This window comes from Numenius arquata, chromosome 3, assembly GCF_964106895.1.
Source record: "Numenius arquata chromosome 3, bNumArq3.hap1.1, whole genome shotgun sequence".
Lineage (NCBI taxonomy): Eukaryota > Metazoa > Chordata > Aves > Charadriiformes > Scolopacidae > Numenius > Numenius arquata.
Genome location: NC_133578.1, coordinates 26,496,468 through 26,522,212, shown reverse-complemented (window position 1 = coordinate 26,522,212; position 25,745 = coordinate 26,496,468). Strand labels below are relative to the sequence as shown.

General features: G+C 34.6%; 1 protein-coding gene across 1 annotated transcript in view; it reads left to right on the top strand.

The window, feature by feature from the left end:
- Nucleotides 1-25,745, top strand: part of CCDC141 (coiled-coil domain containing 141) — a 94,767-nt gene that overhangs the window by 9,570 nt on the left and 59,452 nt on the right. The window contains exons 4-7 of the mRNA XM_074144785.1: nt 11,611-11,802; nt 13,892-14,000; nt 16,720-16,973; nt 22,917-23,036. Of these exons, the coding sequence (XP_074000886.1) occupies nt 11,611-11,802; nt 13,892-14,000; nt 16,720-16,973; nt 22,917-23,036 (675 nt within the window). The remainder of the gene's footprint in view (nt 1-11,610; nt 11,803-13,891; nt 14,001-16,719; nt 16,974-22,916; nt 23,037-25,745) is intronic.

The window sequence follows — 25,745 nt, the reverse complement described above, 5'->3', positions numbered from 1 at the left end:
GAAAGCATAGCAATTCCAATCTTTAAAAGAAAAACAAAGGTTCAAGTAACATTTTACCATCAAGTCAAACCTTAGTGTTATATATTTTTATTAAATGTTGTTTGCTAAAGGGAAGAAAATAATATAAATTTTGCTGTAAGAGACACCTTGTAGGTGTTACTGCGAACTTGTAAGGACATGAACAAGGACAATAAAGTCCTCTCTGTAGACTCCAACTTGAAATCATTGTATTAAAGAAAACAGAAAAATAACAAAGCAAAAACCAGCCCCAAAAAGCTGTTACAGAGGAAATCTCTAGATGCATCCCCAATCCGCTATTCCATTTTTGTTTTAAAATCTTTAAACCTACATAAAGCTTTGGATATGTTTTTTTTTTTTAATTAAAAAAATACTTAGTGAAAAAATGAAATAATCCAAAAGCATTTCATGCTCTCTGATGCTCATTTAAGTGTTTGACTTTCTATTCCTATTAGTCTAGATGCATGGTATCCTAAGTTCGCTTTCTTATTTGGTAGTGTTTAGCTTGTTTTCTGCTCACAATAAGTAGTAAAATAATAGAATAATCACAAATAGTTTAGTTCATATTGATGAAAATGCTAAAATTTTTCACTTCTATTTGTGAGGTCTTATGACTGATTGCTCAAACCCAGATGACTCATCCTGATTTGGATCCCCAAAGCTTAATAGATGATATCAGATCAGAAAACCTATTATGCATAAATTGTTAAAGAATACTTGTCATCCAGATATATCAGGAACAAATACTTATTTCATGTTTTATACCTGCAGTCCTTGCAAAATTCAGCATTGATTAATGACCGTTATATAAAAGGATTAAGTTCAAAATTACTATTTTTTCCTCAATAATTTAAGAGCTGCAATAATATAGGACTGCAATATCATTATAATTTTGTAATGACTGTACGTTTTTCAGACATGATCCCTTCTGTCTTATATTAAGCTGTTAACACTTGTCAGTAATTATTCAGTCTTAAGTTACTAAACTGACTCATCAAAAGTTTTTATAAGGACAATTCTAAGTCTTTGAAGTATTGATAATAGTAATTTTTTCCACTTAGCATTTGTTAATGAATAATGCATTATTTATATGAAGATGGATAAAGAGGTAGTAATGTTTCAGTCTTCAATATTATAGATATAAAGATTTAGTTGCGAGGGGATAAAAAAAGAATTCAGAAATCTGGGTAGGAGAGGGGTTGAAAAGATGACACAAAGTTGCAGTTGTTACAGGGTCCTTGTTTTGATGATGCCCAGTGTATGGAATTCTATTCGATCTTTTACCCTTAGTGAGCAACGTAACTTTGTAAATTTTAACAATAATTATTTATACAAATAGATGAATGTTCTCCCACCTGCAATCTTTTTCCAGTGCAGTTTTTAATTCTTCCATACCAGCTGCAAGTTACTATTTTCATTGACTAACTTGTTCCAACTGACTCTGTCAATGATAGTCTATGGTAGCTTATAACGTATTTATTTTTACTATAAATTAGATCTTGGGATTTGGAATGCATTATAAATAATCTAAAAAAAAAAAAGATAAAGATGACACAAAAGTCTTGTGCTCAAGGAAACTTGTTCCAGTTATATGGCAACATTGTGATAGTTTATCTCGGGTTTACATATCCATTTAAAACCCATATATGCAACCATAGTAATGCCAATATGGCATATAGCAAATCATAAATATCTTGTTAGAATAACACATTTATGAAAACAAAGGCTTCCATAAAATAAATTATGAATATCCATCAAAAAAGATTGTTTATTTCAAAATGGTGTATTCATTACACTTAATATTTATATTGTTTATGATTTGAATTGCTTCAGTGATTAAACTTGTATGAATTTGAAAAGTTGCTAAATGCTGTATTAGCTTCGTTTTTTATCAGTCTGTAACTTTTCAAAGTAAGAAGATTAGAAAACTACCTTATAGCAAGAGGAAAAATGTTTATATTTTCGCACTGTGTTTCATTAAAAAGAAGGGAGGATGGAATCCTTATGTTTTTAATTTTAGAGCTAGAAATGGTTTACAAGTAGAGAACGGTATAATTAAGATTTTCTCCACTTGGATCCCCAGGAAATGTATGCAATTTTGTATATTGTGGAAATTTTCAGTCATCTGAATATTAAGTACAACAGTGAGGAAGATTTGAATTGTTTTTCTTCTTTATTGTTATATTAAAAAAATGCAAAATAAATCATGTTCCCTAACAGATACTAATACTGGATACACATATGCTTAACTTTGCTGATTAATTCAATCTAATTCAAAGATAAGTATTTGTGCAGGACAGGCAAAAGTTCCTGAGCCAGCAATGGTTTAAATGTGAAACTAGTGCTGCTTAAGAGGAAGGAGTAGATGATTAATACTAAATGCATATTTGGAATCACTGCTAAAGAAACTATGGACTTTTAGAAGATAGTTTATGGAATAGTTGACCATGCTGGCATTATCCTATGCTATTTTGAAAACTCATTCTTGGGTTAGATCATCCTTTTGCTTTTTAGCTTCATTATTCTCGTTCCAGTATATGTATTGTAAGTTCAAAATATTCAGGCCAGATTCTTTCATCGACTTCATACACTGAGGACTCACAGGTGTAAGTAAAGACAAAATTTGGCACAGTGATCAGTTTTGGCACCCATGATCAGTTTATAGCACTTCTGATGCTAGAGGAAAAAGAATATAATCCAGCTCACCATTCCAGGAAATTGTTTTTGACTTAGCAATGTTAACAGGAACTAAAAAACCTAAACAACCACTTTGACGCTCAATAATGCATACGGTACTTTAAAGGGCAATAGGAACAGAACCATTGAATGAGAAAGCAGTAATTTTTAGAACATTACTGCTTTAAACGTTCAGAATTATTGTGATAAAAACTGGTGTGTGTACTTCAGGACATTAGGAAAAAAAACACCCAAAGTAGAGTACATTGTATCAAAGGAAACTATCATACTCATTACTGACTTAAATTTCTTCCATTGAATTTGGGAATTGGGAAACCCTACTATTTTAATAAAAAGCAGAATATAACTTTAGAAAAGGTCCCATTTTAAATGTTTATGGATTAGAAAACAGATGTGTTACTGTTAACAGATTTGAAAGAATAAATGCTGAACAGGAAGTAGTAAAACTAAGACTAAACAAAAACATGTACATGATGTTTACAAAAACTAGTTAAAATTCCTTTCAGTGTTCTTGAAACTTCTTGAAACTATGTATAACGTTGTCCTTTATAGCAGAAATTATTTTATTTGGTTTTGAATTGTCATACTGACTACTAGTAGCCCAGAAGGCTAATGGAACTTGTTTAGCAACAATAATTTGAGATAAACTATAGTTCAGTTTCTTAATTTTGTTCAACTATGCCTAATTCATCAGGAAAAATTGTTTATGCTTGTCATTTTTTCCAGGCAAACTTACAGATTTGTTTTCCTTGGGATATACATTTGGTGTTTGTAAGTGTTAAAGAATTAAATAATCTTTTATAATTGATGAATTCATTTGACAGGTCTAGATGCTGCTAACACTTAAATGTATTCATTGTTTCAGGTTCCATGAACTGAAATAAAATGCTTCTTTTGAGTATGGTTAAGAATTAAACATAACTGTTTTCAGGTTTGGAATCATAGCCCTTTCTCTTTGTGATTTGACCCTTCAGTAGTCTCAACTAATATTCTCTGATTCTAAGCTAATATATTCTGTTTCTGTTTTGCTAAATTAGACCATATCAGCAGTAACAGTTTTGTTGAAAACATCAACTTCTGTGATTTCATGCAAGTCTCCTTCCCAACATTTGCCTCGTCCTTGTTTAGATGACCTTCAGCAGGTTTATATGTTCTCGAAATGTAAATATATGAATATTTTGATATCTCATTCTTTACAATTTCAAAAAAATGTGGGAAGAATGAAAACCAGAAAAACTTAAGAAACAAAGCTTCCAGGAGGTAAAATGGTATTAATTGCATTGTGCATACATGTTTCTCTGCCTTTCTTCAGCTCTGCATAATCCAGTTGTTTCCAACAGAAACCCAATTTGGAGATAACATGCTTTCTTAGTGTTTGAATCTCCCAATATTAATGCTTTCTGGATAATTTAAAAAAAAATAAAGATTGTGTGTGTGTTGCTGTACTTTTGGCTATGACAATGTTAAAATCCCCACTAAGGCAAACAGCAGCATTCTTGGTTTGCATCCAAAGTTCTGGTTTTTATCATGAAACAGACTGTGGCAGAACTGCTACAAAACAGAACTAAATCTAGCCTATGAACTTAAGTTTAAAACCAACACTGTTATTAATTTGTTTCATGAACCTGAAGATTGCTCCTAATTACTTTATTTACTTCAATTCATGGAGCATAAATTGCAAAATAGTAATTTATATGCTAATGTCCAAGAAAAACAAATTAGAAAATTACATTCTTCAAGAAGCGATAGTATAATATGCTCCTTTTTTGCATTTAGCATCTTCAAAGTAAGTCTTTCAGTTATTTGAAGTAAAAATATTTTCATAATGCTTACTTTTCAGTAAATTTGTTATGGAAGAAATGATTTGTTAATATCTTCTGAATTATTTATAATTAATTAACAAGGTGCCCAACAGTACAATTAGTAGCAAAGTTCAGCTGCATTTTCATTGTAAAGCAGAGATGATTTTTGCAAGTGATTTTAAAAAAATTAAATAAAAAGGAGGGAAAAGGTATGATTTAATTAATATTTTTTTCAATATTAGTTTAGCTCACTCACTAGTTTCAATATTTGCATGAACAAAATTCCTACTGAAATAGTATCTGTCTCAAAATAGTTTTATGGCTACTTTCTAGGTTTCAAGTTAATAACTATTTGTGTTGTATAATTTCAGCACTACCTAGAAACAAAGATTAATTGTAGCAGCATCTCAGTGATAAGGATAGTTTACACCTCTGAAAATTCCAAGTTAAAATATTCACTGTAAGAATCTGAAGCTGGACCTTTCTACTATGTAAAACATGAGCTAAAGTGTGAAATTTGGCCCAAAGTAGTAGTAGTAATAATAATAAATATAGGGAAGGAAAAAGGAAAGAAACCACAGAGTAGGATCAGGGTTTAAAGATAGACTAGGTATGATTCTGTAATTATGAGAAATGGGTGATCCGGTTAGATGCACAGGCGAGTCAGCTCAAACAATTTTACAAGCCCTACATCTTTTTCAGGAAATAACGACAGACAGAAGTAGGTGGAAAAAGAAACAAAAGGCAGAGAGTTTTCAAAAATTCTCTCATTCCAGAGCAATCAAATATTCGGTTCTGATGAGAATATTGTTTATTTGGAACAATCTGGTCATAAATCTCATCATGAAATGGTGAACCTGAAATGAACATGATCATGAAATGATCGGAAGGAAGCAGATGAACTTCAGTAGTATAATAACAGAAATATGAAGTTCAGCAATCCAAATATAAGGTCATGCAGTTAAAGTGAATAGCAAGTATTTATGTTCCGGCCTTAAGTTTACTACTTTACTGTGGAACAGCTTTTAACAACCATGGCTGTGGAAGCAGTGTAGGATCTGGTACTTGCAGCCATTCTGAAGAGAATTAGGAAGTATGAGTGGAAATTTATAATTCTGGTCATCTATACTGAAAAAAAGCTGACATCAAACTGATCATAAGTGCCTAGTAGGGGTATCAAAGGGAAACATATGATCTTATTTCTTAGAGCGGACAAAGAAAATGTTTTGTTTGGATTAGCAGAAAGACTGAGATTGTCACAAATATATTGTATGGGTAAACACCACAGGAGAGCAGCTGCTTAAGATGAAGGCCACTGCTGGCATAGGAATATATATGCACATGTACATCATTAAAAGAGGTATGCTGGAAAAGGTTTCTAGCTCTAACAGCAATGACCTAAAATAGATTTTCAATGGGAATAAAAGGGCAAAAATCCTAGGTGATTTTGATTTGCAATAAGAAATATTTGTGAAAAGGACTGTCTGAAATTGTTTTAAGACCCAAGAGTCTGAACTTGATGACCCATGTGTTGTGTAATCTTGAGAGGATGAAAATTCATGGATCTGTGTTTCATTGCAGTTCTTCACTTCTGGGATTTTGATTGTACTTACTTACCTATTGTGCTAATAATTTAAATATCTGTTGCTTGTGTTGACATGAACTGCTGAAGATTGTGAATGTTAGTTATGAATTAGATTGATTCAGGAGCTGCTGCCTGTTTAAGAAGAAATATTGGATAGTATTTCAGAGGGAAAAGCATGTTTTAAGATTATTTGATTCAGGAAGCAAAAGGTAAAAACTTTACTGACATGCAGTTTTTGGCTTTTTGAGATGCAAATCAGTTAAAGAAATTCAGGAAGAGTAAAATCAATTCTACCTATGAGATTATGACTGTAACTAAAATATTTGCATTTTTCATTTAAAAAATAATTTGAGAATTTTTTGACACGAACAGGAGTACGTTCTTTTTGTAATGAGACTGGAAGAATTAAATTTTGCAGATTTCTGCCGCTCATGAAAATTAAGAATGACAGTGCAGAATTTGACCTATTTTTAGTTTATGTATTTTCATCTAATACTCTTTGTTTCAGTTCTATGATATGCTAGTCGTAATTCTGTTGTGGGCTATATTTGCATTCCTAACTATACATATATATATATGCTATATACGCAGAGTGATTTTCAGCTAACTTATGACCAAATTCCAAATCACAGATTTCTGTGAGTGGTTGCAAAAATTATGATGGGAAGTTTAAAAAAAACACTTAATTTTTATTCATCATTCAATTAGCTAGCATAAACAATGTTGAATTTAAAGTACTTGAAGATACAGCACCCTACAATGGTTGCTTAGTTTGAGATTCACTGACTATCCTCCTAATAAATGCCTCTAAGCACCTGTTAGAAAAATGATTATTTGTGCAGAGCTTGCTACAAGCAGTTTATGTCTATAAAAGAGATGCCCAGGGGCAGCCTTGCACCAGCTACCCAAATGAGTCCGACGATGTTGTCTTAGGACTGTTTCTGAGTTGCCAGCGCAAGGTGGTGGTGATTATTCTGCCTGTTCATTCAGTACTTAGTACTTTTTTTGAAGCTATTGAAAGTCAGATCTAGCGTGAAACTTTTTCATCTCAAGAAAAGCAGAAATGATCAATGTGTTTTGGCCAGGAGAAAGGGTAAAATGCCTCTCACTGCACACCTTTCATATTATACAGGGAAACTTTATTGGTTTGGGAGAAACTGCTAGATATTTTTAAAGAGCTGTTTAAGTTAAGCTCTACATAAAAATATGAGTGAATTGAACACTAGCAGTTTTACTGAAAGACAGGTTTTTCACGCAGCAAAGAGGAACCAAAACCTATAATGATTACATAAAACTAAAGAGTAACAGAAATATACCTTAAATGTGCACTGTTTGCTTATTTTTTCCTCAAAGCATTACTTACTTTGACAGGTTTTAAGTATTTCTGAAAATGGTGTACCAAGGTGAAAACAAGGCAGTGCCTTGGCCCCAGAGCTAAGAAAGCAATTTTTTTTCTCTTCTATGAATAATATATACTGCCTAAAAAACATCTCATCAGCTGTGGAATTGAGCATGGATTGCTAAGCTCTGCAGTATAACTCTATTTCCTGCACTATATTTTGGCTGGGGTTTTTTTGTTGTTATATTTTGTTTGGGTTTTGTCTATTTGTTGCTTTTATTTATCTGAATTGAATTGTAGAAATTAAAGTTTAGGAATTAAAATGCAAAATACAGCTAAAGCATAAATAAGGAAATCCAATTACACTCAAATAGAGCAGGATTGGGTCAAATAAATATATTAATCATTCTAGTTGTATACGCTGTAATTATACTTCTTTAGTAACTTTAGATATTCTTTATGTTTGCATATAAGTATATATGCAGCTTATATTTGCATGTAAGTGAGGAATGAACATTTTTTCAAGCTCAAGATGATGCCGAAACTCTAAATGGAATCAGTACTGACCAATTTCTTCTGTATATAAGTGAATGAAGGTGGCACCATGAAACTATTCAACTAGAAACAGTAAGGTAAGGGAGCAGTTGATAGGTGTCTGAAGAAGTTAAACAGTATTATCATAGAATCATAGAACAGTTAGAGTTGGAAGAGACCTTAAAGATCATCGAGTTCCCACCCCCCTGCCATGGACAGGGACACCTCCCACTAGACCAGGTTGCTCAAAGCCCCATCCAGCCTGGTCTTGAACACTTCCAGAGGGGGTGGGGCATCCACAACTTCTCTGGGCAACCTGTTCCAGTGCCTCACCACCCTCGCAGTAAAGAATTTCTTTCTGATACCTAATCTAAATCCCCCCTCTTTCAATTTAAAACCATTACCCCTCGTCCTATTGCTCCACTCCCTGATAAAGAGTCCCTCTCCATCTCTCCTGTAGGCTCCCTTCAGGTACCGTATCATGTACGGTAATGGAAAAACTTCTGGATACTTTGCTGCATATGGGTAATGTAGTAAATGGATTATTAGAAACCTATGTTGTTTCTGGTTTGAATGTTATATACTGAGTTCTGACAGCAGGTCTATCTTATGCTTACACCTTGTATAGACATCTGTGAACTAACTTTAGATGAACCAGCTCAGACATAGCAGTGTAGCAGCAGTAGTATGAACCTGCCGCTTCCACTAAAATTGTCTGCCAAACTTTAATTGCATACCTTTAGAAACCTTTCTAGGAATCAATGTCCATCAAGAATAGGGTTTGTTCATTTGCAGCTGGTGCATTTCTTGTACTTGAACCCCTATGATGCTCAGTTATGTTCCAAGCATCCTGTGGCAAGAAGTGGTAAGTTGCAATAGGATTGTTAGAAAATATTGATTATTTTGATGAAATTGCACAGAGAACAAAGCAGTGTGACATGGAACATTAGTAATAAATTCTTTTTTGTGTCTGAAAAGCTAGTCAAATTATCCTTGACTGTGTCTTCATGGTACAAAAACGTTTTATACTGTGTTTTTATTGGGGTAGCCTTTTAAAATTCTCTTGCAAGCAGTCTGGCTGTGTTTTCAAAATAGATTTTGAGAATCAATATCTAGGTCTGTTTTGAAGAAATGTAAATGTCATATCCTGCCTCTTTGTGGTCTGTGAAATGTAATGAATGATAACAGGAACAGCTGGCACTAGAAATTAATTGGAACACTGAAATATATTTATTGAATGTATAGACTACGTGAAGAGCATCATATAATAATGTGTGCTCATTTACCTCTTGGCAAATGGCTTCAGTTAAAGAAATTGTTCATTAGTATTCCTTGTGCAAAAGCATAGAAACAAATCTAGTGGCATAATTAGTAAGATGAGAATGAAATAGCACATGAGCTACCTACTTTACTAACATTATATAACACAATAGAAATGTGACTGTGCTATTGATGGTTAATGTAGGTTTGCCTTTGTGCTTGATCGGTTTTTATTGTAAAAATCCTGTGAGTCTGAAGTTAACCAACAAGTGGAAAATAGAAGATGGTGCCTGATAAGATGAGTAAAGTGGCCTTTCAGATGAAGTAACTTCTTTCTTCCCTTTGGTATGGTATTAACCATTTGAGATTTTAAGACCATACCTAAAATGTAGTGTTCTCAAACAAGTGAGAAAAAACAAGAGTTGAAAGAACCGTGTTAGATTGCAGTGAAAGATGGATTTTCATTTAAATTTTTCATGAGCTCAGGTCATTAACTTACTATTATCATTGTTTTGATGAGGTTGGGTATTAAATTTTATTAATTGTACAACAATATAATCTCTGTGGTTTAAAAATTATCATGACTCAGTGCTGCTCTTTTTTTTATTTCTAATAATAAGGATTCTGACTGCTGCATTTAAGACTAGAAAAACACCTGCAGCAGCTCTTAGTTACCTTGTCAGATAGATAAATATTCTTGAATAAAAGTCGACTGAAGTACTTTGAATTAGATTCCCAAGGCCAGCTGTTTTTCCTGATCTGATTCTTGTCTCATTGTGGTATAATGGAGATATAAAAAAGTTGCTATCAATAGTAACATCAGACTGACAGTATCTGTTCCATGCAAATGACCTCATTTAAAGTCAAAGCATCATTTTAAATAAATTTTAATTAGATTTCTACTTAAATGCAGAACAGGTAGCATTTGGGGGATTTGAGCTTTTATTCTCATACTATGAGGCAATCAGGATGGGGATTCACCAGAACAAAAAGAACTGGGTTTTACAGAAGGATTAGAAAGCAGGAGGTCCCATTCCTGGTATTCAGAAAATAACATAGAGTGTGTATTGTTCTCTAGAACACTGGCTTTTGATCAGATGCTCTTTTTGATGGGTTTTTCACCAAACAATAAGCATGTATTCATGTTACTGATAATAACTTTTCTATATACTGTAGAAAAAGTTGGATTGTTTGGAGCTGCTTTTACGCCTGTTAATTTTAGCACTGTTTGTTTTCATAGTTGGCTGTCTGTAAGGTCAAGTTAAAATTACTATTTCTTAAAAAAAAAAAAGTGAAATTAAAGTTCCCTAGTTTATTATGCTGTTCTCACAGTACTGCTTTTAGAGAGAATTGATGAGCCTCTTCAAGCTGATATTTTTGTCTAGTATACAAGGTCTAGGGAGGACTGGAGGTTATGGTTCCATGTTTAGAATGATAAAGTTTTCTGCAATTTCAGTTGGATATGTTAGGAGAATTTGAAGTTTTCCAATTCTTTAGCCTTTATTAGAGTCTGTGTCAAGAGAATGAGTTATCATAGATTTTAATTTGCCTAATGTAGATTTCCCATTACACATTCATGTGATAGCACCTGTAATAACAGCAGAAATAGGCACTTTATTAATTTATACTCATGATAAAATCTGAGATGGGGGTGGGGGGTGAGAATATAGAACTAGTGCTAATCAATTTTTTTGACACACTAAAGATATTTAATATAAGCTGGAAATAGCCCAGTAGTTATCTTTCTCATAGTGAGATTAGTGAAGGGAATGAAACACAGAAGAACAATTTTCTTGACAATAGACTATTATTATTTGGCGGCCAGCTTCAGCAATGCAGCTGGCTGAACTTGAAATATTGCGTAAATTTGGTGTTTTTCTTGAGAGTATCTACATATGTTCTACATATGTTCTACTCTTGTCTGGATTGCATTGGAGTCATCGGAGACTTATGAGTAAGTTACCTTGCAAAATTTTAAGGCTTGTAAAGTCAGGTAACGTAATATGATGACCTATGAATGATCCAAAATACCTGCATTGCTGCCAGTTCCAGGAAGATCTGTGTTTAAGGAGGTGTAAACCCATTTGAATCTAAATATTAGAGATGGAATGATAAAATCTCTTAACACTTGTTTTTAAAAGAAATTTCATAAAAATATTGCCTCAAGTGCAGATGAAATTCAGAAGCTTGCCATGAAACATACAGGAACAGCAACACTCCTGTCACTAGGAACTAGAAATAAAGCAGGAGTAGGAGACTTGGGGGTAGTTTATTAGACCCACTGGAAAAGTATCCTGATATCAGTGGTTTGGATTCTGTTTACAGTTTTCTTCCTTTTTTTTTTTTTTTTTTTTTTTTTTTCTTCCCCTCCTCAGGCTTTGGAAGACCAGGTATGGGACCTGCTACATGAAGCGGACAAGGCTGCAGAGGAGAACAAAGAAAAGAGTCAGGTTTATGATGCTATGGCAGAGACCCTTGGGGATGCATGGGATGCCCTCATCATTATGTTAGAGAAGCGACAGGCTCTTCTGGAACTTACTTCAGTGTTCTTTGAAAATGCTCTGGAGGTTTGTATTTAAATCAAATGACAATTTGAAACCTCCCACATCTTACAGGTGCTCTGTCCACAGTAATTTTACGCTGTTATATATGTTCATTGCATTCCTAAAGGCTGAAGCAATTAAGAAAATAAAAATATCTAGATGCATCCTTCTTTTTTCACTTTCTGGATAGTTCAGGATGAAGCTGAACAAAAAAAGGCATGTAGACTTTAAGAAATATCTTACTCATGGTGTCTCCAAAATTCGTACTTGACAGAAAATGACAGTGAAAATGCAACTGGACCAAAACCTAAAGTATGTTACTCAGTGGCTATGGACATTCTGCAGAATATCTTTCATTCCTTATGATTCAAATTATCTGGTGTTGAAAGAACTAAATTTTCAGACACCTTCACCAATGCTTACAGAAGATTGGCCACTGAAGGTTTTACACTGGAATATTCATACAGCTATTGTAATTCTGCAAACTAAACATTACTCTAACTTGCTAGTCCTTTACCCGAGACTTCCATGTGCAGATGTGCACAAATGGACAGTTGTGTGAGCCCAGAGAGAGATTTCAGAGTGTTGTATTTCCCTGTTTACCTATTTCTCTCTCTCTTATCCAAATTCACTGATACACAGAGAGCTAAAGCATGGAGTGATTCCACGCCCTGAAAGTGTGTGCTCACTCTGTGTAGCCTCACATTCAATTCTTCCCACATCCCTGGAGCTTTGAAGAGTTTAATAATTCTCCCTAGTAATTTTTTTCTGCAATAGCCCAGTGCCACCTATAAATTACAGAAGCAGCCATTCTACTGCTGTCTAAAGAACTCCAGGATCAACAATCTACTAATTATTGTGTCCTGATGATGTGTATTATACAAATAAGTTAGTAGAGAGTTGGCATAAGTGTCACTATGATAAATTCTGTACTACCAAAGGTTTATCCTTAAGGGGGTAGCTGAATTGCCCCTGCAACAGGTTTACATCATTAAAACAAAAAGCAGTGGCAGGAGCACAGCACAGATGATACCCATTATATAGATATGGGAAAAAGCAATGCAATATCAATTTAAATAGGAGTTTCTGAAACTTCTTTTGGAAAGGCTTTTCTTTAAATGACAGCCTGCGATTGTGGAAATCTATGTTTTATTAATGGATTTCCTTTATAGCATGCAGATCAAAAGGGTGAAAAATGTGGAACAATAGAAAAGACAGAAAAAGCAGAGTGCTTGATTTTCATCATCTTTATTTTCACCATAGGTTTCTACATCTTAGCTTACACTGAAACACAAGTTCGAATTCTACTGGTTTCTTTGTTCTTTAAAATAAAGCAGTAGAATTGATTGGCTAAGATGCAGAGTACATGTCTTAACTCTCTCTGAGCTACTCATACTTGGAATTGCACCTGCAAATGTGGAAGTCAAATAAAGAATTCCACTCTTAGTTTTAACAGTCTCAGCAGATTACCAAATCTGCTCCAGATCTCCCTGAAACATACCATGTTTCAATATTTTAAATAAGGAACCCGTGGAAAAATGAGCTGTAAAGGGGTAATCTAACGTCAATCTTCATTACAGAGATGCTGTTTCTCCACTATAATTAATTACCATGTTTACCATAATATTAGTTAGCTTAAATTTACTACTCATTTCTGCCTTTAAAAGATTGCTTTGAAGATTGTATCTCTGTCTGGTGTTGCCCTTAATTTTTTTTTTTTTCCATTCGATACTTTAACATTAGAAACAAGTTCTGGGAAGGAGACCTAAGTTATAGGCTTCATTCATGTTAGATGATTTTACTGAAGGCTTTGAAACTAACAGATTCTTCCATAAGAATTTATTTTCAGTGTGTCTGAAGGCTAGGTAGGAAAGATAATTCATAAAGCAAAAAATTGTAATTGCAGAGTATGTAAATTGACTCAGTCAATGAGAACCTCAAAACCCCAGAAGGTGCATAGTGGCCACAAAGCATCTGTATCTAGCAGTCACTTAAGATGCCTTTTTCCCCAAGAATTTACAAATTCTCATGAACTTTCCCTATAATACAGAGATTATGATCAAGTTCTGCAAAAGAAATTATACCATTCACATCCTTTGTCTTCTTAATGCAGTTTGCTGTTAAAATTGACCAAGTTGAAGATTTCCTGAAAAATGCCCAGGAGTTTGACAATATTGACTCTTTGAGAGAACTCCTTCTGCAACAAGAGCATCATACAAAAGGTACAAACAGTATTCCATTTCTGATGGTGTATGATTGTGCACTGACTCCTGGAAGGATGAGTCTACTCTTACTACATGTATTTAATAAAAAATAATTAATAAAATTTTAGAACAAATATCAAAATGTTATATTTGGAAAAATATAATGGTGAAATTACTCTTTATCAGGCATTCCTGAAAGATATGAAACTCCTGGTTTTGATCTAGCTCTCTCATGGTTCCATCTTTGTTGCTGAAGAGCAGCTGGTGGTAAGCTTGAATTCTGATTTCAAGGCAGTTTAGGTCAGGTGAGCTGCTAGGAAACCAAGATGACTTTTAGCGCTGATTGGCAAGCAAGTTCTAGAACCATCCTTCTGTTCCATGGGAAAAATCATCAAAATTATCAAAGCTACCAATGAATTAGAATTTTCCTATGGAAAACTTTGCATTAGAAAATTTCCAATCAGCTGTAGTAACAATCCTCTATTAAGTCCTAGTTTCTTGAGAGTGGCCAAGGGAGAAGTCTACCCTCTGCTTTCCTTTGCCTAGGGATGGGTTTGAAGCAGAAGTGAGGTGGGAGCTATGAGACAGAGGTGGCAACTAGCCAGCTTCAGAATCAATTTGCCTACGATGGTTCCTTGCATTATGCTTCTGCCTGTAAGGAGTGGGTCTGTGTTTTACTTCTCCATTGAGATGTCCAATCCGTTCCAAGATGTTCTGCAGCTACCACTGTAACACTTGGGGTAAAAAAGATGCTCTCTCCCCTTCCACCATAACTTTCCTGTACGTGTGTTTGCCTAGAAAAATTCTTCCATGTAGCTTCTTTTTGTTCATTCAAATTTTGATGTGAAGCACCTTCTACTATGTTGTAGTACTCTTAATTCAGAAAGGGCAAAAAAAATTTTCTCAGACTTGATCTCATTGTGTGGCTACTTCAGACACCTTTGCAATTCCATATGGTTCTGTATTTTTTTTGTACAATGTAAGACTCCATCTTTGCGATTTTAACCAAATTTTGCTGTGAGATTACTAATAACTGGCAGAATATCAACTACACTTTATTATTCACTAGTGGACTACCAGCTTAAATATTTTTATCTACCTTTAATGCCAAGTGTTCTTCTCAGGAGACTGAATTGAACTCAGGTACCTCTAATACGAGGTTTGGGGCTTCCAATTTGATCTTCGTGGGAGCGAAGTGCTCACTGTGTAATTTTACCTAAAGTATCTGTCAGTAATTTATTGCTGAGAAGAGGGTCTATAACTGTAAGAATCAGCTGAAATGGTTTGTCTGCTTTGACAGGGATAAGCCTTTCCTCAGATGGAGGAAAGTGGTTGCAATTGATTGGCTTCTTAATCTATTTTAACCACATGATATTTGGAAAAGTGATATTGGGCTATTTGATAAAACCCAGTGTTTGTATTGGTTTCTGCAAGAAGGATACTATCTACCCACTCCAAATTAAGGTGGCTGAAAAGATGACCTTTGCAAGGTTCTACCAATCTGTGATAAGTAGTTTATCACAAAAAAAAAAAAAAAAAATTTGAAACAAATGCGTTTCAAATAAGGATTAAAAAGTTGAAACCACATGAATTATGCTCATTTATTCATTTTTTTATATGTATTACTTTTTGGATGGACTGGAATGGAACATTTCTGATTAATACCATCTTTCTGGAAGGCAAGAAGTAAAATGGACAGGCTTGTTGCTGTGAGGTTGTGGAAACTGAACTCTCTTGTTAGTCCTTGGTGACTGGAGAAGTGGAGGCATTCCACTTCTGCATCTTCCCTAGGTTCTCCATGTGAAAGGTGGAGATTTAGAGTTCTCTGCCTTGAATTACCAGTACGTGTACTCGGATGGGAAGATGAATGTTCCAGCTGTTTGTTGCCTGTTGTTGGTTGCTTCACTAACTGCTCCTTGCAGAGATTCTTTTCTTATACTTTTCTTCATGCCTACCTTGTCTCTTATTCTGGCTTGGCTCCCCTTCTTCCTCATTCCATACCTGAAAATTTTCCCTTTTGATTTGAAAGACCTATAAATACTTAATATAAATACTAAAATATACTTAATATAAATACTAAAAATAAATAATTGTCCGTTCAGTAGATTTTGTACTGTCTGGGTTTAAGAAGCTGGAACAAAGACAGACACATGACTAGTCTTGAGCGTCATTGAAGTGTACTAGTCCACCTAATTTTAACCCTGAGTGTGTCTAGGTAGAGTTTACGGAAAGAAGGTAAGAGTTCCTGATATTAATGATTTAGTCATAAGGTTATAACAGCCTTCAGACAGAAGAACTTTTTCTTTCAACTTCTGTGAAGAAGTCCTAAAAAAGACCTAAATTTCGCTTGCATTATTAGTGAAAAAATACAGAGGCTACTGACCCCCCCAAAAAGCAGGGTAGGAAATTCCATTTCAGCTTACCTGAGGATTGGGAAACCATCAAAAAGAACTCAGTTTTGAGAAAAAAAAATGACTTCCGCATTTTGTCCCAATGACTCTCAGTGCACCATTATGTGTGTGTATAATAGGTACCGTTACAGGTATATATATGTAAGTGTATACATTGTTATACTTTGTTAGGTTTATATAACAGCTGTCCAAACTGCAATATCTTAGGATATATACCTTCTATGTAAATAATAGACAGTTTTAAAAATACTTGAGCAGTATTTGAAATATGCTACTAGAATTACAAATCACATTGGTTTTTTTCCTATGAAATTCTGTTCTTACAGAACTTTTGGAAAGGTCACTTGCCCTTTTAAACAAAAGCCAAGAGCTAACTGAATTTATAGAAGAATTCAAATGTGAGGGGCCAAATGCAAATCCGGAGTTGATTCAGGGAGCCCACAGCAGCTGCTTGAAAATTGACAATCTCCTTGAAATGCTACAAGACAGGAGACGGCAACTGGACAGATTTCTTAAACATCAGCGCCAAGGACTGGAGCAGGTTCTGCAAATTTGTTTGTGGCACCAGCAAGAGAACCAGGTAAGAAAGATAGTATTAAGGGAAGTCACTGTAAAAAAAAAAAAAAAAAAAAGAAAATATCTAGCAACTGTTTTACAGTAGAGACTATTACAGAAAAGTAACTTAAAATATATTTATTAGGCCAATAACTCTGGTCCACTTCTGTTTGAGATTCTAACCTTTGAATATTTGACTTTGTAGCTATAACAACCTAATAATTTATTTTAATATAACTTTGTTGTCTTCTTCCTGTTGTCTTCTCTCCTGTAAGTTACCAAATGTGGTAGTTAAAATCAAACTAGATTCCCTTCAAATTGAATTACCAGCACAAACAAACCTCTAGGCACATGCATGAAAACAGTAATTGATAATAGCAATTACAATTGCAGCAGGCTCTTTCTGGACTAGTCAGTTAAAGAGAAGATGTAGTATAGTTAGCCAGTCAGCGTGTCTGAAAGCAGAAAAGTATTTTGTTCTTGGAGTCAAATCCAAAATATGTAGTAATTGCAGGTTTTCCACACCTGCAACCTGTTTCTCTTTCTTCTTCTTTCTCCCAGCTTATCTCCTGTCTCTTACTGAATTTCTTAAATACAACTTGGTTTTGTACCTTCCTTTTAGAGCTTAGACACATTAAAGTCTTGCTCTTTCTCATCCTCTTTCTAGTCCTACCACTCTTTTTTCCTTTTCGTTCCCCACCTCCCAGCATTCAGATCAAATAGCTTTTCTCTCTTTGTGCTCTGCATTATCAGAGAAACTTCTGCAATGTAAGACTCTCTCATTTTCCTTGAGAAATGTCATGAAACTTCACCAGCTAGTCGGAAAAAAGATATGGGAAGAGTCCCGCTCCACCTCTTTGGATATTAAGTATGCTGAGAAGGAGGAACATGCAAATTTAACTGCTAGAGTCTAAGACTAAATCTGAACTATTTTCAGTGTTTTGTACATAGACTAAAATTTTGTATGGACCTCTGACAGTACAGTCCTGATTGTGATACCTCTGCAAGTTTCTTTGTCTCCAAAATAAAGTTTCCTCCTGTATCAGAGGAAAATGTTAGAAACTGTTAGCAGCAGTCAATTCTGTAGGCACTAACTTTGCCTGTGAGGTTGTTTAAGATGAGAAGCACCATATTTACCAAGCACAACTCTTTGTAATTCTACACAGAGACCACAAAATTGTTGAGGTACACAAGCAAGCTGACATTTTTGGGGCACTCAATATCAGTAGCTGCCAGAAATAGAGCAACAATTGCTTATTTAATGACAGAAAAACTCCCAAACAGATAAAAATAGTAAGGTCTTATGCAAGTGTCATAATCTCAGTATGCAGTCATAAAATAATAGATGACAAAAATACTGAAAAACAAGAACTACAATATAGGAGGCTGTATTTCTCTGCAAATCATTAGAAACCATCCATTGCTTGCTTAGAGATACATACTACTGCTGCTGTTACTGGTTTTGATGGTTTTTTTCAGTATGACCACATAGCTATACCATAGAAGAAAGATTCTCAAAAAGAATTCTTGTTTCAAATTCTAATAAATTTTCAACAGCTACAGCTGAACTTTCAGTATCGGTCTAACTCACTACATTGGAATTATGCCCTATTTCAATCTAGAAAAATGATTCTTTCTCTATATTGAAAAGGATTAGATGTTACTACAATTACCTGATCACACCAGTGTTATTCCATAGTATACAAGCATGGAAGAACATTCAAAATGGGAACATTTCAGAAATAGCTTCTTGTTGAAGAGTAGGGAATAAATATGTGGGGTATTTTTTGGAGCCAAGCACACTTACTAAAAAAAAAAAGGTAATTTCACATTGTCTTAGATGCTAAATGTCAAAATTTCATAAAATTTACCAGGGAATTCTACTTTTCCTTATCACATGAGGGATAAAAATTTGGGAGTCACCAGCTAGAATTCACCCTAATTAAGATTACATGGTAAATATTGTGAAATGAATTTTTTGTGTGTATTTTACATTTCCTCTCAGATATGTGCTCAAATCACAAAGCGTTAAGTACAGAAACGGTTTTCTACTGGCAAGTTTCCTCATCATCTGAAGATAGTGGCCAGTATTTAACTACCTGTTAGCTCATAACTGCATCCAGTTTGAGGCTGGTGTACACATGGAGGGAAAAAGTCAAATAGTTTTTAACATCATACTTATCAGAATATAATTGTTTAGTATCTGAATTTGAGTCAAACCTGGTAAAATGTATTATTTGTACATTTATGGACCATTAACATCCATGTGTCATGGACAAATAATATATTCATATGTAAATATAAACACTGGAAAATTAACTTTTAGAGACTTCATGTTAAATTTCTCTCTCTGGCCTCTGACACATTATGCATATATATTTCTGAGTGATGACAGAAATTAAACTCTCAAAGCCTCTCAGCCCATCTGAAAACTAATTTTCCAATCTCTACATGGACTGAACTCCTCTTGATGTCTAACAATGCTACGTATGCAAGAACAGCATATTGAACTCCCACTGACATTAATGGGAATTCAAGGCGTAAGAGAAAGATATTATACAGCAGAACTCATCTCCAGTATTTTGCTAAGAGTGGATTTTTGCTCTTTGTATTGCCTCTGTTTTGCTAGGCATAACTATGTAATGCAGAAGGCTGCACAATGTGTGGGCTTATTTTTAAAAAGAAAAGCCAGCAGCTGTAAAGATCACCACTTACTGCCTGGTTCTGAAGAACTAAAAATGTAGCACGTTCCTTTGATCTCTAATTGGAATGTGATGATCTGATTGTGATTGTAACATTTATTTTTCAGTATTTTCAATACGTGAAAGCGTACTTATTTTAAATCTAGAGAAGGGTATTTGACCTTCCTCTGATAATTTCTCTCATTAATGAAAACCAGAGACAGATTAGCCTATTTTGTACATAATAATTTATCTTTAGAAGATTTATGAAAGTAATTTTTCTTAATCCAATTATGCATATATGGGACAATTAAAATTATTCATGGTACTTGGTCACATCAAGGGCAGAGATAAGAGCTGAGTAAAACTCAGGGTACAGGTGATTAAACCCACATTTGCTATCTGGACAGATATATGGGAAACAAACTATCTTGGTATAGGTCAGAGTGGTAGCTAATGTGTAGAGAATTGCCTTAACATGTACTACACCTGCTGGTGGTGTGCTCTTTGCTGATTTTTTTTTTTTTTTCAATAACTGTTCTCAACATAGTGCTGCTCCAGCTACTGATAGCTAGAATGAAAACATAGCGTTTAGCTCAGACAATTTGGAGGCAAATCTGCAGATTGTCATCTAATGCATAAAACTATTTGAATCATCAAAATGTTGTACGAAGTTCCTCTGAAGTTTTGACTTCATGCTTGACTCCATGTACATTCTGTGAAGGCTGTCTTCAAAAATATAAAAAATTGTATTTTACAATGAGTGCTAAGTCATTTTAGACATAAATGAGCTTATGTTATTCAAAACTCTATAATCAGATCAACTCAAGATTACTTCTCCTCTGGTTACTTCTGATGAAATCGGGGTGCCAGTGAACTTAGGGATTTTACCACTGTCTTGATTATGGCCAACACTTCTCTTCTTGTCTATTTCCAAATATCTGATCTCCTGTCCTGTTTCTCTTGATAGTGATAACTTAGTTCCCCTTGCTACTCTTGAATATATGGGCCAACTTTATAGGATTCCCAGACTTTGGTCCTATGTAAAAAAATCGGCACACCTTGAAACCAAATGAGCTTCTCACATCCTGTCAAACTCACTCCATTGTTGGTCAGCCGTGAAACTATACATATTCTTGTTAAAGTATGCATGTGCCTAAATGGATTACTTTGTTTTAACATTGAGCTGACCACACAGCTTGGTGTCGTCAGCAAGCTTGCTGAAGATACACTCAATCCCACTGTCCATGTTGCTAACAAAGATGTTAAACTGTGCCAGTACCAACACTGACCCCTGAGGAACGCCACTTGTCACTGGTCTCCACTTACTTACTGTAATTACACTATTCAGGGCTTGATTTTTGCCTGCTGGGTTGCTGACCTGGACTCAATGGAACTGGCAACAGGCAGTGCGAACATGCAAGAAATACTCAGGAAGTTGTTGGTTTGGTTCCCCTCTCCCCCCTCGGTCCATTATTTGTTGGAAAACTTGCTGCTGCTTCTGAATTGGCAGTGGGAAATGTAGAAAGGGAATGCAAGACTATAAACATTGAAGTTACCTGGACTGTAATCAGTGCAAAAGGAGCAGTTTAACAACCTGGGGAAAATGTTGGAGAGACTTTTATTTCTGATATCGATTATTCATTGTAAACAGAGCAATGCATTTTTGTAAATGAATAAGAAAATCTAATTTTTGAAGATCAGGAGTGATTTTAGATTTCAACCCATCAAGGAAAACCACTATCTTTTTCAAACAGATATATTAACCTTCTCTCCTTTCCCATCCCTCCGCCAAAATCACTGAAGGTAAGGTTCTGTGGGCCTCTTTCTTAAAAAGCAGTTAAAAATTCCCAGCTGTTGCTTAAGAGCTAAGCTGGCACAACTGAAATCATTCAGAGGTATTAGCTGTAGTGGAAGCTGACTGTAATGGAAAGAAATATTGCCAGGTGGTAAAGGGGTGAACACTTTACTATACCAGGGTTAAAGAATGGCTTTTTCCTCTGCCTAGCATCAATAGTTTGTTTTGCTAAGCAGATTCATGATACAGAGAACAGTCCTAATTTATAAAGAAATTTTTCTTTCCCTTTTAGCACAGTTTTTATTGTACATTCCATTAATTTGTATTTTGGTGGACCCATAGTAAGTGTACTGTGAAAATGTGCTTCCAGAAAAAATGTTTCGATCAGTAAGTATTCAGCTGGAGGATATGCTCAAGAAATGAAGGTTCAGTACTAAATAATTTGTTTACTTTCCTATCTCTGTTGAACCCCTGAGGTAATATGCCCATTTTTTAATTTGTAACTGAAAATGTTTCCAACATATTTTAAAGGTTCTTTCATGTTTAGAATTGTCTAAATTTATTAAAAATAACTTCTACATGAGCAAATAAAAATAAATCTGTAGTGTGCTATTTAAATCTGTAGTACCTGGTACAAAATAATTCTTACTATGACACATACGATTTAACTATAGTGATGATTTTCCAGACTGAAAAGATTGGAGGAAGTCTTCTTGATACTAATAACTCATTCTGACTAATATTTTAAAATGCAAAGCTTCGCTCAAGAATTCTTGCCTTGTGTTGTTTACAAAGAAAGTGAGAGATACCTACTGTGAATCAAGCAGAAATACTGTGCAATTTAGAAGCTATACTTGTATACTGCATATGTTTGCTGCATATACTTGCTGAAGTAAGTCTATTAAGATGTAATAATTTTTGTTTTTTTAAGCTACCAAAGATTATTCCACATAATATTATCTCAATAGCTTAACTGGGTTTTTCAAGCCAGGGATGGAGAGGTCATAGGGCCTATTTAGTCGTTGTTGTTATTATTATTAAATATTCTTGCAGAATTGGTCAGATTTATAGTCTTTTAGTATACACAAAGGGATATTTTCAAGTCAATGTGATTCTAGGGAAAATGAGCAGTATTTTTATCATGTCATAAAGTATGCATTTATTCAGTGTGTGACTATAACTTAATTTTTTTTTTTACTGTTTTAATTCATAATTTGGTCATACTTGTTGAATACATTTTTGTCTATTTTTTTACATATATTCCAATATACGTTTGTTGTAATCACAATCCTTTCCTTGTGTATGTATTAACATTTATTAGAATATTTGCATTTATATTACTTAAAAGCACGAACATTAGGAATGAAAAATGAAAGGAATTAAAATTAGGGCTGCTTTTGTAAATGAAACTGTCTTGTATATATTTTGAAAAATGGACAGTTGTTTCTGAAATTTTTCACTGACTGAATTGTTTTTATTTTTTATTTAGGTAATATCTTGGTACAATAAAAACATCAGAGATTATTTTCAGAAGCAAAACCTAGGCTCATCTCTGTTGGAAAATGAAGAGTTACTTCAAGAGCTTGAAGAAATGGAAGTCAAAGTGAAAGTAAGAAATATGATCATTGATCATTTAGAGAACAAGTCATATGAGGAGAGGCTGAGGGAACTGGGCATGTTTAATTTGGAGAAGAGGAGGCTGAGAGGGGACCTCATTGCCCTCTACAACTACCTGAAAGGAGGTTGTAGAGAGGTGGGTGTTGGCCTCTTCTCCCAAGTGAATAATGACAGGACCAGAGGAAATGGTCTGAAGTTGCGGCAGGGGAGGATTAGATTAGATATTAGGAAGAATTACTTTACTGAGAGAGTGGTCAGGCACTGAAACCAGCATGCCCAGGGAGGTGGTGGAGTTGCCATCCCTGGAGGTATTTAAGAAATGTGTAGACATGGCACTTCAGGGCATGCTCTAGTGCCCGAGATTGCTGGTTTGTGTCTGTTTGTGGGTGGGTGTGGTGTGTGGTTGTGGGTGTTTGTTTTGTGTGGGTTTTCTTTTGTTTATGGTGTTTGGGTGTTGTTGTGTCTTTGTTTGTTTGTGGGGTAGCTTTTTTTTTGGGGGGGGGGTGGGGGGGTGGGGTGTTTGGGTTTTTTTTGTGGTTGGACTCGATCTCAAAGGTCCTTTCCAACCAAGAAGATTCTGTGATTGGTGAAGCAACTTAAAAAATGAGTAGCAAAATGTGAACTTGAGGGTTCAGTAAGGAGTAAATACATGGTATATGTATGTAAGATACATATTTCTATATTTCTAAATGAGGATTTTTTAATCCTCTTTATTTCCTCTGTACTCCCATACATGGGTGCACAAAATTCCCCTAAGCCACTTTTCCTCTAAAATTTTCATTTCAGTTGGTCACAAAGCATGATATTGTTGTCCAGGGTCACTACTTTCTAGGATACAATCTTTTCACCCCAGTAATGACACAAATTCCTAAGACTGAAATTACAGGTAGCTGTTTTGTTCAAATGAGCCTACTTCAAAAATAGATTGTACTTGATCTCTATATTTGACGTTTCCTAATTGTTACATAGCACTCAGCTACCTTTTGTGCAGCTAGAAACTTTATTAAGCAATGCTTTTCTATTTTCTTCCAAATCACCTGTGAAGTTATTAAATATAATTTGGCAAGTACTTATTTAGGAACAGAATGATATAAAAAATACAGTACTAGAAATTTATCTAGCTTTCTGTAAAACAAACTTCTATAATTCCCAAAATATGTTTTCATGCTACATTCAGACCAAAAGAATATTGTGATTTATAACAACTCTGCTACATCTGTGCAACCTAATGTATTTTGCAGACAATGATAGTATCACTGTAAAATGACACTGATTACCTTGCAACGCAATCTTCTATAAAAACATGCAATGTGTTCTGCTTTTTGAAGCTCTAGTTGGCATAAATTTTACGCATATGCATGTGATCACCACACATTTGGATATTTGCTGGGCACTTTTGTGGTAGAGTCATCAGAATTATTTTCTATTTGTTTGATTTTTGTCATACGAGATTTTTTTTTTTTCTGCAGGGACTAGCTTTCTCCCTGAAATCAAGAGTCATGAACTTGTCATATTTGACAAAATTGTAAAACACTTATAAAAATATTGCCAGGTTCACATGGAAAATTGGTGGGGGAAAAAACACCACCACAGAGCACCCACTATACATAGCTATGGTACCATTCTATGTTATTTGGAAAGTCTTAGAGTAGAAATTAAGTCCATCTTTTCAAATAGAAAGACAACTAACTGCATTAGTGCTTCAAAATTCCTCCACCTCTCTTTTATTGAGCAATTGTTTAATATGTCTGGTTCTTTAATGTTTTCTCGAGAGAAAAGCAGACACCAGTTTTTACTGTGTATATATTGGAAAACAGTCTCTTTAGCAATAGGAAAAATACAGTATCAGTTTTTTCTGGTAACACTAAATCTGGTTGGAGCTATGTTCCCTTCAGGAATCCCTTTAGTGTCCAAGTTATGCTCTAATAAAAAAAAGTGAATATTCCACATTAATTTCACACCAAAATGTAATTTCCAGAAGTCTCTAGAAATTTTATCAGTTGGAGTAACTATTTTATCAGTTTATGTAAGAAAATATAGAAATGGTTGTGAAGAACATTTCAGTTTATGTTCAGGAAGAACTTTTAGGAGTACCTTACTTGACTAATTAATGAATAACATGCTTTTTCTGTAGCTTGGTCATTACTTAGAGAATAGCTGATGTCTGCTGTCATTTGTCTAGTTCCCTCATGCCAAAACTGAGTGTTTCCAAAAAGCAACTAGGGACTTTAAAATATTTCTGTATTAGGATCTAAAGCGGTATAAATGAATCTTTTTCAAGTAACATTTCATACGTATACCATAGCTTTGAGGGTACGGTGAGAAGTTTCTGTGCAATAGGCATGCAGAGCAAGTGTACGTGTTCTCACAGGTAGTAAGATAGTGGAAAGTTCTGGTATCTGAACAGTTTCTCACAAAGAAAATACACATATTTACTTATGTGTATTGTTGCATTAAGAAGAACAGGACAAAAAAATTGCTTAAATTATTCCCAGGCTGGCCTATGAGGGCTCTGAAGATTAACACCTTATTTGTGTGACTGGGCTGAGAGAAGAAAGGAGAATGGTTTGTTATGTTCTCGAGTTGATATCTTACTTTGAACCTCACCTTGCTAAGAAGTGAAACCACTGAAAACATTATTGCTGTCTCGTACAATAATCAAGACCAAAGATAAAACCAAGGATTCATAATTAGGAAAAAA